At 40.3% G+C, this 16,340-nt stretch overlaps 1 protein-coding gene and 1 pseudogene across 1 annotated transcript; both read right to left on the minus strand.

The window, feature by feature from the left end:
• Positions 1–1,519: 1,519 nt before the first annotated feature.
• Positions 1,520–14,667, minus strand: LOC148026823 (uncharacterized). The gene is made up of 3 exons (XM_087690345.1): positions 14,589–14,667; positions 8,944–9,226; positions 1,520–1,703 (listed from the first exon to the last, which is right to left on the minus strand). The coding sequence occupies exons 1-3, from the start codon at positions 14,665–14,667 to the stop codon at positions 1,520–1,522; spliced, it is 546 nt and encodes a 181-aa protein (XP_087546471.1).
• Positions 14,668–15,003: 336 nt separating this feature from the next.
• Positions 15,004–15,759, minus strand: LOC148026824 (calcium-transporting ATPase 10, plasma membrane-type-like; annotated as a pseudogene).
• Positions 15,760–16,340: the final 581 nt, after the last annotated feature.

Here is a 16,340-nt window from a genome sequence, read left to right on the forward strand (position 1 = left end):
TCATGTAATTTCTAATAACCACAAGGCAATTTCAGAATATATTCAATAAAGATAATCTGAAATTCTGTTACTCAGAACAGAATCAAATTTGTTATCACCCCAATCTTCATGATGCTCCAAACTCGTTTTATATAATGGTTGCATTGTAAACGGTCAAGTAGCTTCCATCAATTTTTTGTGAGCTCTAGATTTTTCCATAACTGTTGGGTTAAACTAAAGCTTATGCTTAATCTGGCCATAAGACTGTAGTATCTGTATCTCCAGCCTTACTATCAATACCAAATTGATTGCTCTTACAGGAACACCAAGAAGAATATCCTGATCATTGTGATTATAATGATGATTCAGTTCTGATCATTATGATGATAAAGATGATTCAGTTACAGAGATCTTCACCCAGTTGGAGTCTGTCCCATAGGCCTGTAAATGCATCATGAAAAATAAAAGATCATGCTGCTGTCCAACATGGAATGGGTAGTTTAACATCTGTATTCACAATGAACATCTCTGGAATTGTGACATAGTAATTGTCACACTATACAATGTAGATTGTTGAAATCCTGGTACTGTATGTAGTATGTGGGAAGAGATTTGAAAGAATGGCTTCTTTGCAATGGCTTGTAATCCACTGAAAAATAGAGGAGTCCCATTCTCAACAGTAGCTGAGTTCAGAGCTTTGAAATGAAGGGAACAAGAGAGACCACACTACTCGACCATCTCCAGTATGGATGATGCACAGTTTTCCAGTCTTTGCCAGAACAATCAGAAGTTTCCATCTCCTTCTTCAGTCGTTCTTCTCGCCTTTGTCACCCCGTTCAGAGCTATTCGTTGATGATTCATTGTAATCTCCGAAGACCTTCCAATATCGAAGAGCTCCTTAATACTTTCATTCATCAATTACTGCAGTATCCTCCGATAAAACTCCAGCTCTTTCCCTCTGTTATTGCTCTTTCTCAGTCGTAGCAGTGAGACTGAACCTTCGAGCTCTTCTAACCACAACATCCGCATCGCTTTTTCTTTCTAAAAACTTCTCTCCCAATGCAACAACCAGTCCGTTTCTGGGCTGCTTTCTGCCTTACGCTGACAGAAAACTTTGATAGCGACTCAAGTCAACCCGCTTCACTTCCAATTACTTTAATTGCCCACAGAAACGATCCACCTTTGTTTGCTTCAAAAAACCAGCGTAATCCTATGAGAAGAACTAAAGCCAACTCAGGGAATGCAACTGCATAGCTCCACTAAGTCAAATGCTCCGAAAATTGATCCTCTGCCTCAGAATCTGCGTTGATCCCTCTTCTTTGCCATAATGCCTTCAGAGCCTCCTGATGATCTGGTCGTGTACCATCAAAAGTTACTTCTAAGCGCAACTGTAGTCTGCAAAGTCTCTCTTCTTGCACAGGTGTGAGATCCAAGGTCAGAAATTTATCTCCATGTCCTTTCTGATGGGCACAACCACACAATAGCATGTTGCCAAGCGACAAAGCAGATCGTGTAACAACCTCAACAGCAGCAAGTATCCTTAAAAAGCTTGACCCTGTCCAAGAGGTGGGTTTAGAGGGAATCTCTTCGCAAAGAATAGTAGATTTTCAAGAGAGACAAATCCTCCACCCCTGAAATCAGTTGAGGGATCATTGCCCTGCCACCCAACATAAGACACGTGATGATGTCCTCCTTCCAGTACAGTGCGATGGCCTCCTATCCTCCTTCATTCCTTCTCGTTTTCTTCCACGTTCTCTGTTCTTGATCATCCTCCCTTTTTCTTGTCTTCCCTAAGCTTGCCCTGATTTCTTTTCCTTCCCCCTTGCTTTTCTGCTCTCTCCTGGTAGATTCCCCATTATCTCACGCCTCCTCTTCCCCATATGTCGTTTGTTTTTTTTTTTCTAATTTGAACACACTATGCCGCCTTTTTCAGCCTGTTTGCTTTTATCCTCTTTTCCAACCTTTTCTTAAAGTATCATCAATGCAATCCTTCACCAATTCCTAAAGCCATAATTTGGCTTGATTGTTTTCCTTAAATAGGGGCTTCATCGAGGCCTCATCTGAATTCACAAGGAGGCCACATGCTTGATGAGTAGGAACAATCATTAACTCCAGCTGAGCTAGCCAAACCCTTTCCTCTTGCATTTGCTTGTACAATTTTAAATCATTGTTACATTTACCCTGCTCAACATATACTGAAAGCAATGCTATCCATGACACCTCATCATGACCAGTTTATTCTACAAACACATGTTCTGCTTCTAGTAAGCTTCCACAGCATCATAATGTAATATACGACCAATATCCAGAGAATTTGCTCTTCAGCCTCCATTTGCTTGTAAAACTGTAAGACCTTTTCTACTTTGTTATGATCTACACAGGCTAAAAGCATTGCGTTCCAAGACACTGTATCATGGTGATGCAACTCTTTGAAAGTAGCCTCTGCTTCTGCAAATAAACCACACATGGCATACATACAAACCAATGTGCTGCCAACAAAAAAGATCTTTTTCTAACCCCTCCTTACTATATTACCATGTAGGATAAAGATGCAAACATAAGAACTAAGTATGTACAAAATATCAACTCCCACACACAACTTTTGGGTGGATTTCACACCTCAAATGCGCAGCAATACGACAACGGGCTGGACTTTATAAATGTATTCCAAAGATAAATATGATAATCTGTTGAAAAGGAACTTGTTTGACACTGCTTTGCTATGTCAAGTGTTGAGAATACGTGAAGGAACCAGTTCCTAACGGGTTAATTAAGGAAGCTACTTGATGCATGTCCAACTAAATGTGGTAGGTAATTAGACAACTAAAACAACTTGTCTCTACCATAACTGAAGCTCCAATAAAGTACTCCTTGTCACATTTGAGAGCCGTAACAATCCTCAGTAGCTCCCTCTTGATTTGCGGATATCTCCTCTGTCTCTCGTTTAGGACTTTCGCCCCAAACCGAATAGCATACCTATTTCCATCTACATCATCTTGACCCACAACCCAACCTATGCCAATTGGACTAGTGTCAACTGTCAATACAATAGGCCTTCCACAATTATAATCAGCTTTCCTGAGAGTAGGAGCATTCTACAATAACTTCTTCAATTTCCGCATGGCTCTAGTGTGGCTCTCATCCCAATAGAATTTCTACCCCTTTCGAAGCAGCTGATATAAACAATCTGCTATGTGTGCAAAATGAGGTATCCAAATCATATAAAACACACAAGCTCCAATGAATCTCCGTACCTTTGAAGTGATAGAACAATACTCTGCAATCTTGCCTATAGCATTCACCTTATCAGGTGAGGGTTTCCTGCCATAATATCCACACATATGTCCAACATTGACAACCTCATTCACTCCAAAAACAGATTTTTGTCCTGAAAGTGTCAAGTTCACTTCTTCTAACCTGGCCAAAATCTTCTCACATGCTGAAATATGATCAGCCACAAAGGATCTGCATCCCTGCTCATTTAGACTCTCATTTTTCTCTTCTTCTGCACACCCCTTAATGGGCACATCATCCAAGAAAGGCATAGTAACCTGAGGTATGTAATCTCGTAGGACCTTATGCATGGCATTCATCATATGCGCAACAGAATTAGTGGCACCTTGAGGCAAGGTACACATCCTGACAAGCCCAATAGGAGTTCTCATGGTGGTTATGTCCCTGCTTTCCAAAGCCAGCTGAAACTGATCATATCCTGAATACAAATCACCTAAAGAATAGATGGCACGTCCAGCAAATGCTTTTGCAAACTCATCCACAACTGGACCTATACCAACATTCCTGATAGTAACTCTGTTCACTGGGGCTGCATGTCCTGAATAAATCGGAGAGTACCATTCTTCTTTGGAACTGTAAACCACCTGTTTGAGTATGGTGCAGATGAAGGCTCAAGAATTCCCATCCTGATTTTCTCATTCAATAAGTCGATTAGCTTTGGCAGGTGTGCTTTAGGCACTGGAATAGGTCAGAGATTCCATGGAATATGAGGAATAGTAAAGATCACCATAGGAGTAACAATATCAAGATTCACACATCCAATCTCATGTGGGAAAAAAGCAAATCCCCTTCCATGTCGCTCAAGCATCTCCTGAAAGCATTGCTTCTCTATGGGTAACAAAAAATCACCATTTCCAATTTTCAATTCAGCAAGAGTCTCTGCTGAAAATTTATGACCAATATACTCCGGATTCCTCAAAATTTGCTGTTTAGCAGCCCTCTCTATTTGCTAATCACTGTCAGGTAGAAGCGTTACAGCTACCGGCTTCACCTTCTTATCCACAGTTTTGTATTTCGTGTCAACCCTGGCTTCATTATGCTCTTTTGCATTACTCAAATCTTGCTGTAAATCAGCAATTCTACACTCCAATGGCTGAATATCCTCAGCCCTCTGCTCTATGGACTGCATAGGAACAGCCCTAAACTCTGGATGCTAAAATATTTCAGTTGTAAACTCTGTTGGCTGAAAGTTTTCAGCCCTCTGTGTCTCTGAAAGCTGATCATAACCAGCTGGAAACTCTGTTTGCTGAATTTCTTCAGCACTCAACACTCTTTGCTGAGTTACCTCAGCCTCTGACTCAATCTGTGACACAAAATCTGCAATTTCATGATACATGTCCAGGGACTGCACTAATACATTACTGTAACAACTCTGCATATCAATTTTCAGCATATCTTTCATCTCTTCCATTGTATCTGCACAAATCATACTGTCATACATCCCATCTATGTGCTCATCATCCTCCAAAATTCTTGCATTTTTCAATTTTTTCTCCTTCCTACATATGTACTGCCTGGCAGCTCTAGACAACCTAGAAAACTTCAAATAACTCATCGAACTATTTGCTGAAATCCCAACAAAACCGGAGGAGAAAACACTGCTGCCAAGAGGCGAGAACTCCAATCTCCTCTGCTCTGTACCACCGTCGTCTCGAGAAACGGCGGTACCTAATGAAAACCCGAATCCCTCACAGTGGGCAAAGGTGCATCTCTGAGAGTATCCTTGTTTCTAACATGGTTCACACACACAGTCATAAACTGAACTGCTCTCATACCATCTTTACTGCGAATTCGTGCATAAGCAGAACCATCATCCATTACCTTTGTTTCCATGCGCATCTCTGTGATGAATGGCTGTCCAAGAATTATGGGATAAGAACATGAATCCTGCACAAAGAAATGAAAATCCTCCTCTACATCACCAATAGAAACCCTGACATTAGGACAGGCAGCATACAAATCACCTGCAGTGTTATTGGCGGCTCTCATACGCCACCCATGCTCTACATCCATAGGCCATCTGTTACTCTCATAAACTCCATGAACTATGAGATTAATCTCTGAACCATGATCCACCAATGCAACATAAGGCACCTGTTTTTCTCCAGTCTTTACCATCGTCTCTGTAGTTGCCCTAGCCCAATGGCTCCGCGAAAAGTGACTACGCGGTATCAAGACAGGCTCATCAATTTCAGCATAATGCATAGGCTGAACCCTCTTCTCTACCTACGGAAAAACAGAAGCATTTTCAACCATAACCTCATCCTCATCCTCATCCAACTCCCCAATCAAAACTCCCTGTGTATCAGTGGTAGACAATGCATGTCTTTTCCTCTTCAAAACCTCCTGAAACTGATCCTGAAACTCTCTTTTTGAGATGCCCAAAATCTCAGAGATAGTGAAAGTCACCTCACTGCCAAGTATCTTGTCATTAAATATTTTCTTCATGTCTGTAGATATCTCAATATCGGACATCAATCTAAACCCTGGCTGCTTTCTCTCTCTAGGCTCTTGCCTCTTTTCTCTCTTTTGAGCATCTTCCATCTGTCGATCTGGCCCTGGTCTTGAAGACGATCATGCAGTAGGTGGAGTAACAAACTCACCCCCTCTAGTCTTCTTAGCTACACTTGGATTTTCTTCATCCCTCTTACGCTTTTCCTCAACAAGTGCATCTGCTCCCTGAGACTTAGCCAAATAAGCATAAATAGAGTACCTGTCAACAGGCGAGTCCAACCTGTCTCTGATCTGATGCTAGAGCTTGCACTAGTCAAAACAGTTTGCTAAATTTTCCCCTTGTTTGCAGTCTCCATAGCATAAGTCCATAGTACTGACTGAGTCTCTGATCCCTTTTCAATTTGGACTCCATATGCAGAAGCATCACCTCTAGCTGTCACATAAGAAGTACGCGCAGCCATGTCATCCACTAACTTCTTCATTCCACCTTTACCAAAGTTGGTAGCAAGTGGAGCTCCTGTCTCAGTAAACCAAATCTTACCATCTTGCCCCCAATATACCAAATTCTTCCTCCTTGCATCCTGAAAAGATTCACAATCCCTGCAATGCTGATGGTCTGTACTATCGCACCAAATACATCTCCGATCTCTCCTAGGTGCACTAGGAGCACTCCTAGGTGCAGTAGGAGCACTAGAAGAAGTAGTAGGCGCAGTCGAAGCAAACTGCTCTTTCAATTTTCCCACCAACTCCACTTTGACTGACTCCAGTGTCAAATCTGTTATGCCTTTGATTATGTCATCAAGAGAAGTAGGCACCGATGGAGCGGATGGTTTTGGAGCAGAAGGTGTAGGCATCGGTCGTGGAACGGGAGGAATAGGTGGAGTGGAAACAGTAGGCACTGGCATAGGCCAAGAAACTGGCTGAGGAGGAGAAGAAATAACAGGGATAGAAGCAGGCATAGAAGCTGATGATGGTGTAGGTGTCATGGAACCATTCTGTAGACGAGTCTTCCATATCCTCCTCTTGGTCAAAGTCGAGACTGCATCCTGAGCATCCTGTCAATCTGTTTTAAGACCCATAGGCTTCGTGCGATCCTCAAGAAGCTCACCCAATTCTTCTTGAAGAGCAGGATCTGCAGCTTGCAAGAAAAGCTCAACTTTTTCAACATCCAATGCTCTTTGTTCAATGGCATCAAGCTGACTATACCTCTCCTCAAATTCTCGAATCAACTCTGAAGCAGCTAGACCTTTGTTTGGCATGTAGACCCACTCTCGGAATGACCGCCGAGTAGCCATACCAAAGTCCTCAAGGAAATATTCTTCTTTCAAGGCCTTCTTAAAATCTTGCCAATGTGTATTTTGAATAAAAAGATCAATCACTTTTGCCCTCAAAGCGGGTGTGACAAGACGAAGGAAGTACTTACTCATAAATCCAGCTGGAACTCCAAAAAACCCCATCTTGATCTCATATGTCTTCAAATATGCTGAAACATTACGGCCATCAAATAGCTTCTTCTCATTCTCAACTGCTTCAATAGCCTTAGTCGCGCTGTTTGCATTCTCCTGCTTTGAATAGAGTTGCCTTTGCTGAGACAACTGTTGTTGATGCAATTGTTGCTGCTGCTGCATATACAATTGTGTCTGCTGATTTTGGAGCTGCATATACATGGACATATTCTGTAAAATATGCTTTAGATCCTCTGTTGAAGTACTTGACGCAGCAGTCATTGATGGAGCTGAAGTAGAAGACGCAGCTGGAATTGTAGAAGAGGCTGAAATAGAGGCTGAAGTATCTCCCATCCTGAAATTTCTGCGACGCTTTCACGTCGGGTTCACCAAAGTTGTCGAAGGATTTGCGAAAGCAGAGTCGTGTCTACAGAAGACCGTGATAAAATTCAAGATGGAAGATCAAACAAATGAATCATTCAATATCACAGTTACCATCAAACTAGCCTTCAACTCTGAATCATGTAATTTCTAATAACCACAAGGCAATTTCAGAATATATTCAATAAAGTTAATCTGAAATTCTGTTACTCAGAACAGAATCAAATTTGTTATCACCCCAATCTTCATGATGCTCCAAACTCATTTTATATAATGGTTGCATTGTGAACGGTCAAGTAGCTTCCATCAATTTGTTGTGAGCTCTAGATTTTTCCATAACTGTTGGGTTAAACTAAAGCTTATGCTTAATCTGGCCATAAGATTGTAGTATCTGTATCTCCAGCCTTACTATCAATACCAAATTGATTGCTCTTACAGGAACACCAAGAAGAATATCCTGATCATTGTGATTATAATGATGATTCAGTTCTGATCATTATGATGATAAAGATGATTCAGTTACAGAGATCTTCACCCAGTTGGAGTCTCTCCTATAGGCCTATAAATACATCATGAAAAATAAAAGATCCTACTGCTGTCCAACATGGAATGGGTAGTTTAATATCTGTATTCACAATGAACATCTCTGGAATTGTGACATAGTAATTGTCACACTATACAATGTAGATTGTTGAAATCCTAGTACTGTATATAGTATGTGGGAAGAGATTTGAAAGAATGGCTTCTTTGCAATGGCTTGTAATCCACTGAAAAACAGAGGAGTCCCATTCTCAATAGTAGCTGAGTTCAGAGATTTGAAATGAAGGAAACAAGAGAGACCACACTACTCGACCATCTCCAATATGGATGATGCACAGTTTTCCAGTCTTTGCCAGAACAATCAGAAGTTTCCATCTCCTTCTTCAGTCGTTCTTCTCACCTTTGTCACCCCGTTCAGAGCTATTCGTTGATGATTCATTGTAATCTCCGAAGACCTTCCAATATCGAAGAGCTCCTTAATACTTTCATTCATCAATTACTGCAGTATCCTCCGATAAAACTCCAGCTCTTTCCCTCTGTTATTGCTCTTTCTCAGTCGTAGCAGTGAGACTGAACCTTCGAGCTCTTCTAACCACAACATCCGCATCGCTTTTTCTTTCTAAAAACTTCTCTCCCAATGCAACAACCAGTCCGTTTCTGGGCTGCTTTCTGCCTTACGCTGACAGAAAACTTTGATAGCGACTCAAGTCAACCCGCTTCACTTCCAATTACTTTAATTGCCCACAGAAACGATCCACCTTTGTTTGCTTCAAAAAACCAGCGTAATCCTATGAGAAGAACTAAAGCCAACTCAGGGAATGCAACTGCATAGCTCCACTAAGTCAAATGCTCTGAAAATTGATCCTCTGCCTCAAAATCTGCGTTGATCCCTCTTCTTCGCCATAATGCCTTCAGAGCCTCCTGATGATCTGGTCGTGTACCATCAAAAGTTACTTCTAAGCGCAACTGTAGTCTGCAAAGTCTCTCTTCTTGCACAGGTGTGAGATCCAAGGTCAGAAATTTATCTCCATGTCCTTTCTGATGGGCACAACCACACAATAGCATGTTGCCAAGCGACAAAGCAGATCGTGTAACAACCTCAGCAGCAGCAAGTATCCTTAAAAAGCTTGACCCTGTCCAAGAGGTGGGTTTAGAGGGAATCTCTTCGCAAAGAATAGTAGATTTTCAAGAGAGACAAATCCTCCACCCCTGAAATCAGTTGAGGGATCATTGCCCTGCCACCCAACATAAGACACGTGATGATGTCCTCCTTCTAGTACAGTGCGATGGCCTCCTATCCTCCTTCATTCCTCCTCGTTTTCTTCCGCGTTCTCTGTTCTTGATCATCCTCCCTTTTTCTTATCTTCCCTAAGCTTGCCCTAATTTCTTTTCCTTCCCCCTTGCTTTTCTGCTCTCTCCTGGTAGATTCCCCATTATCTCGTGCCTCCTCTTCCCCATATGTCGTTTGTTTGTTTTTTTTTCTAATTTGAACACATTATGCCGCCTTTTTCAGTCTGTTTGCTTTTATCCTCTTTTCCAACCTTTTCTTAAAGTATCAGCATGCAATCCTTCACAAATTCCTAAAGCCATAATTTGGCTTGATTGTTTTCCTTAAATAGGGGCTTCATCGGGGCCTCATCTGAATTCACAAGGAGGCCACATGCTTGATGAGTAGGAACAATCATTAACTCCAGCTGAACTAGCCAAACCCTTTCCTCTTGCATTTGCTTGTACAATTTTAAAGCATTGTTACATTTACCCTGCTGAACATATACTGAAAGCAATGCTATCCATGACACCTCATCACGACCAGTTCATTCTACAAACACATGTTCTGCTTCTGGTAAGCTTCCACAGCATCAGAATGTAATATACGACCAATATCCAGAGAATTTGCTCTTCAGCCTCCATTTGCTTGTAAAACTACAAGACCTTTTCTACTTTGTTATGATCTACACAGGCTAAAAGCATTGCGTTCCAAGACACTGTATCATGGTGATGCAACTCTTTGAAAGTAGCCTCTGCTTCTGCAAATAAACCACACATGGCATATATACAAACCAATGTGCTACCAACAAAAAAGATCTTTTTCTAACCCCTCCTTACTATATTACCATGTAGGATAAAGATGCAAACATAAGAACTAAGTATGTACAAAATATCAACTCCCACACACAACTTTTGGGTGGATTTCACACCTCAAATGCGCAGCAATACGACAACGGGCTGGACTTTATAAATGTATTCCAAAGATAAATATGATAACCTGTTGAAAAGGAACTTGTTTGACACTGCTTTGCTATGTCAAGTGCTAAGATTACGTGAAGGAACCGGTTCCTAACGGGTTAATTAAGGAAGCTACTTGATGCATGTCCAACTAAATGTGGTAGGTAATTAGACAACTAAAACAACCTGAGGAAAGTGTGGTGGATGTGGCCATGGATCCGTCCTACGAATGGGTGGTCCCGGTTGGCTGAGAACTTTTCTCAATCATAATGGACAGCAAGGAGATCGTTTCAAAGGAAATGAATAGCAAGGGCGCTAACCTAGAGTCTAGGTTATAATAATCCCGGTTTACGCTGTTTTAGGGGAACGGAATGGGACTATTCCTTATGGCAGAGAGGTTGAGCTTTGCATCCCTCTCATTTCCCATTCTCCTTGAACCAAGTGCAGCGTGAATCCGCTTCGGCCCTGGCATTTCTGCGTAAAGTAGTTCGCTCGGGGTTCGACACTAGTTGCTGTTTAGGAAATGACCATTAGGGAAAACCCTGATTCAGGTCGGTCCTAAGTGGGAACGGCCAAAATACTTCCGCTACATGGCAGACGCGGAAAGTACTAGATCACAAACCCCATAACATTCCATAGGAGTGCCAAGCGGAGCTTTCTAAATCTCCTTTGCGATGGACTGCCAAGACGTGTCTTGAAGGGAACAGGTGGACACGTTACAAGTTGTGACATGGGTTGTTTTACTTGGTCAACATCATGCATGGACCACTATTTTCTCAAGAGATTGTGAGCATTTAGATGGGTGGAATAGAGTACAATATTTTCTTTTTGCTAAGTAATAAGAATGATGTTAAGGATCATAAAATAATCAAGGAATTATGTTTGCATATTGCATGATGTTGTCAAGCGTTATTGCAAAAATTGAAAACCCCTAGTAAAACTATAGATAGCTTCGATTATTTGTAGCTTCACTATTTGTATGATTGTTTTCTTTGTTGTTCCATAGTTGGATCTCTTGTGTTTGTCTAGCTTAGGATTTGTTTTTCTTATTTTGTTTGACTTTATGAGTGTGGAAACGTGATATCCTTCATCAAGGTTGGTATTGTTTTGGACACGTTGGAGCTAGAGTTTGCTAGTAGTAGCTAAACATCATGGAGCTCATAAGTTTTCTTTTTCCTACTATTGAACATCACAAGGATTATGAAATCACAAGCACTTCACCTTACACTTGTCTGATACATTGCACTCGGGGGTCATCTCTTGATTTTATCAAATACTTTGATGCCATGGGTTGGGTTACTGCACGTTTTGCACCATCATTGAGCACTAGAACGACATGAGATCTACGGCAGCTATATGCACTAAATCTTAGTTCCATATATACTTCAGAGAGCACCTTTCATTATGCACACACTATTTCTACACGCACAAGAGTTGGGATTATTCATCATGGAGTTAGGAACTTCTAGTTGGAGTGGGAAAGGTGGTTGAGTGAGATGGGTTCTTTTTCTCGGTCAACAACTTGAGGAATATTATTTTATTGAGTGACAGTGAGATTTTGGTTGGGTGGAGTGGAGTACAATATTTTATTTCTAAGTGTCGAGAGGTGAGGATAAGGGTCATAATAAAATCAAGCAGGTGTGTTTGCATGTTGCATGACGCACGAGCATATAAAGATAGGCTAGGCACAATTTTTTCCAATGCATTCATTATTTTTGTGTTGAGCATTGCTTGTTTGATTGCATAGCATGGATTCAATTTTACATTTTCTTCTCAAGTCATGTATGATTGGGCAAAGGGTTTATTTCTCCAAAAAAAATTCTTGCTAGGTCACATAATTGCATGAAATCAAAAGTAGGAGGACAAAAGGAGATTATTATCAAAAGAACAATTGCAAGTGTTATGAAGGAAACAAAACATTGGAGGACAAATCAATGACAAGTTTGGAGTAAAGGGAGGCATTTGGAAGCATCAAAGTGAAATTGATGAGAAAGTGAGAGAAAATTTGAGTAAGGCTATGAAAATGATTGAAAATTTGAGGAAAAAGAGATCTAATACCAAGGGGAAAGAGTTTGAAAAAGATTGTGAGGTAGAAGTTGAAGAGGATTTGACAATTGGATTGTTTGAATGAGGCCTTTAACCCTAATGCGTTGCCTAGTGTTTCTGTTTGTGATTCTTGTGAAAAGTCTCTTCAATTAGTTTGTGAGAATGCTATGAGAAGCATTGACCATTGTCTTTGTGGAGTTGAAGAGTTGGAGTCGTGTTGTTTTGAAAAGACAAGTAGTCTGAATGGGTATCTTGGAGAGGTTTCAATTTTTGATCAATTTTGTCGAGAGATGTATCAATTTGATGTGGTTAATGGTGTGTTTGGATATTTTGTTAGTGATGAAAAATGTTTTTCTAGCATTTTCTAAGGATTTTCTTGATGCATTTAACAACATAGAAAAGGGTGAAACCTTATTCCAAAACTCTAAAACTGTCCTGGCTTCTTTTTGGGAGGATAGAAGGGATATGTGGATTGTTGAGGATGATGAGATGTTTTGTGGTGATAGTGTGGGATGTTTTGAGAACTGTGGATTTGAAAATTTTTTGAATTTTAAAGAGAAATTTGTGGGTGACTTTTGTGTGTTCATTGAGGAGTTGTTTGAGAGTAATGTGCCATTGATTTTTTTATATTTTGAATATGAAGAATTCAAGGATGGAGTGTTGGACTCAATTTTTGATTGCCATATAAATATTGCATCATTTTATGAAAGCAACTACTGCACATGAATGTTTTCACACTAGAGGGATGACTAAATGTGTCAAGCACTTTCACAAAAAACTAAAAACCCCTAGTAAAACTGTAGATATGTTAAATTTTTTGTAGCTTGACTATCTACATGATTGTTTATTTTGTTGTTTCGTAGTTGGATTTTCTGTGTTTGTTTAGCTTAGGATTTGTTTTAGTTATTTTGGTTTATTTTATGAGTGTGAAAACTTGATAGCCTTTATCGAGGTTGGTATTTTTTTGGACAGGTTGGAGCTAGAGTCTGCTAGTAGCATTCGAACATCGTGGAACTAGTCAGTTTTCTTTTTGCTAGTTTTGCACGTCATAGGGATTATGGGTTCATGAGCACTTCACCTTGCACTTATGAGATATACTACACTCACGGGACGTCTCCTAAGTTTATCAAATACTTCCATGCCATGGGTTGGGTTAATGGATTTCACCTTACACTTACAAGATATACTACACTCCTAGGAGTCTCCTAAGTTTATCAAATACTTTGATGCCATGGGTTGAGTTAATGCATGTTTTGCACCATCGATGAGCACTAGCACTGCATGAGGCCCACAGTGTCACACAGGGTTTGCACATGGGTTTGTGGGAGTTGCTCACTGCAGGGACGCTTAGCAAGATGGAAGCAAAAATATTAAGAAGAGTACTCAAGTCAAGATAAATACATGGAGTAAAAGAATTGTTAGGATTGTCATTCAAACGATTTCATATGTCAGCATGATAAGGAGAAGTGGGAATACAAAGATTTCAATCTTCTTGATATGTTCTCATACATAGATTTCTTGATTGCTACACACCAGGGATAGAATAAACAAAGTTCAATGAATCAATTCAGAAGAGAATTTCCAAGTTTGGTCACAAGAGAGATTCATATATCATGGAAATGCATGAAAAGAGAAGCGAATTGAAAGTGTATTTGACAATTTTGATATGGTTCTTTAAGGTTCAAAGGCCTCTTCCACTTAGCATGCCTCTCAACATTACTTCAGGCCATCATCTTCAGAGATAAAGCTGATGTTGTCACCACCTTGCAATGGCACATGAACAACTAATCTTTCTTTTCCCATAAACATGCATGTTGAGGATTGTTGTGTCATGTGGTCCATGTATAAAGCTCTTCTTCTTTATAATGGCATCTTCTTTCTCATGAAAAGGCACCATGAAGCTATAAACTCTCAACATGGTATCACTCTTTGTCATAGCAAAAGAAGGAACAAATCTTAGCCATTCACAAGGAACAATAAATGATCACACAAATGAAGAAAGCTGTCAAGTCATTGATGAAGACGAGATTACATACCCAGTTGTAACACCGCTAATTGTTATTTCTCTCCGAGCTCTCTAGGCAAGGAATTGAAAGATTAGACTTGAAGATGTTTGGGATGACTACAGTTCCTCATGAAAAGGAACGTGATTCCCCCACCGGCCTCCTTGTGTCATCGAGCCATGCTAGTCTCATCGTCATCTCCTCACCTGCAGTTGATTACTGCCTTTATCCACAGCTGATGGCTTCCCCTTGTGCTTCTCCTTGATCACGCTTCCCTCGTCTTCTCCTTTGTCATCCATCGTCTTCTCCTTTGTCACGCTTTCCTCGTCTTCTCATTCGTCACACTTCCCTCATCTTCTCCTTTGTTACCCATCGTCTTCTCCTTCATCATGCTTCCCTTATCTTCTCCTTCATTGTCATCTGTCGGCCTTCCCCAATCTTTTCCTTCATCTTTATAGCCATTTGCTACTGGGAAAAATGCATCAATATTAATCATCAATGATGACGCTCAAGCCATCGTTGATAATATCGTTCTTCACTTCCGTTTGAGGCACCAAAAAGATTTTTTAAGAAAGCATTCTTCATTTTTGACTCTAATTATCATTAGTGATTATGTCATTGCTACTGAATAGCATTCACAAAAGGAAGTGGGCTGCCACCACAATCCCAGAAATGTGCATTGCAAGCCCAATATTTTTTTCGTGTAGGGTTGGTGCATCATTGGTTCCATCACCAATGAAAGAAAGCACTTCGTGTTGTTCTTTCAAGTGCTCTTGTGTTGTGGAGAGGACCTCGCAATCACCTATATCTTTGCAATATTCTACATCTTGCGTTCATGGTTCCAACGATGAAAATCTGGACCCTCAATGGCTATTTCTTATTTTGTGAGAATGTTGCATTCACGGGCAATGGCCATTCCAGTTTCTATATTATCACCTATCACCATTCGTACCTTCATCCCAGCATTAAAGCATAGTTTGACCACTTCCTTGACTCCTAGACAGATCACATATTTCTTAATTCCTCTACATCTATAGAATGTAAAGGAATAGATGATCAAGTTTCATCCATTTTGTAGTGGCCCATAGCTAAAACCACCTTTGAAGCACCTTTGCAGTGAATCCTGAACCTTCCATTTGCCAATTTTAACAATACCATCATCCTCTTTTTCTCTGAACTTGTATTTGAAATTGACCATCATGCTCCCCTATATCTCTCTCTGTATTCAAAAACGTACCCTCCATAAAACAATCCATAATTTTCTCAGGTATACTTCATGAAGCTTTTTTAGTTACACCTACAAATTCAGCACACCATATTTTCACAATGGTCATATGATTTGTTGTCAGAGTTTCTATCTTATCACTGCAAATGCATCTTGCTGAGCCCATGGTCTCACAGGCTACTAGATTGCAAAAAAGAGCCTTGTCATTCATCATCTGCTTCATGGCATAAGCAAGGCTAAGAGTTACGACAAGAGGGAGCCTTTTGGGAACCTCAACGACTAGGATTGTAACTACAATTACAAAATAACTTGAATTTCCAAAAAGTACTCAAATCTCCATTGACTAAAACCCTCCTGGAACCTTGCTATCAAAAATCATACCAAAAGGACTATAAAAGTAAGAAGAGCAAAAGCTAGAACAATTTGGTAGTTGCAACCACATTGAGCTAAACGTGTAATGGTATCTCCATGCATACTGCAGTACCCCATGAAACAACATCTTTTTTTCATAAAACTGCATAAAGGTTGAAACATTTTGACCCTTAAATTGCTTCAATTCTTGTCCCACTGTCTACAATGCATTCATAGCTAAGGATCAATTCTTTCTACTTCTTCCTCCAGAGTTTATATCTATTGTTGTAACAACTCTTGCTGTTGTTGCTGCTGAAACAAAGCAATCATCTGTTGTAAAGCATCACCACCACTTGAACCTAGAGAATCCCCCATCTTTACACAATGTGCTACTGT

The sequence above is a fragment of the Lygodium microphyllum genome, chromosome 13 (genome assembly GCF_053477565.2).
Source record: "Lygodium microphyllum isolate KBCC chromosome 13, Lygodium_microphyllum_v1.1.10, whole genome shotgun sequence".
Classification (NCBI taxonomy): Eukaryota; Viridiplantae; Streptophyta; class Polypodiopsida; order Schizaeales; family Lygodiaceae; genus Lygodium; species Lygodium microphyllum.

Coding starts and splice junctions, on each gene's coding strand:
- LOC148026823 (XM_087690345.1), bottom strand. CDS start 14,667: ATGGATGACAAAGGAGAAGACGAGGGAAGCGTGATCAAGGAGAAGCAC. Junction 9,227..14,588: donor ATCAGCTGTGGATAAAGGCA/GTAATCAACTGC, acceptor CCTCTTGGACAG/GGTCAAGCTTTTTAAGGATA. Junction 1,704..8,943: donor GCAGAGGATCAATTTTCAGA/GCATTTGACTTA, acceptor GAAGGAATGAAG/GAGGATAGGAGGCCATCGCA.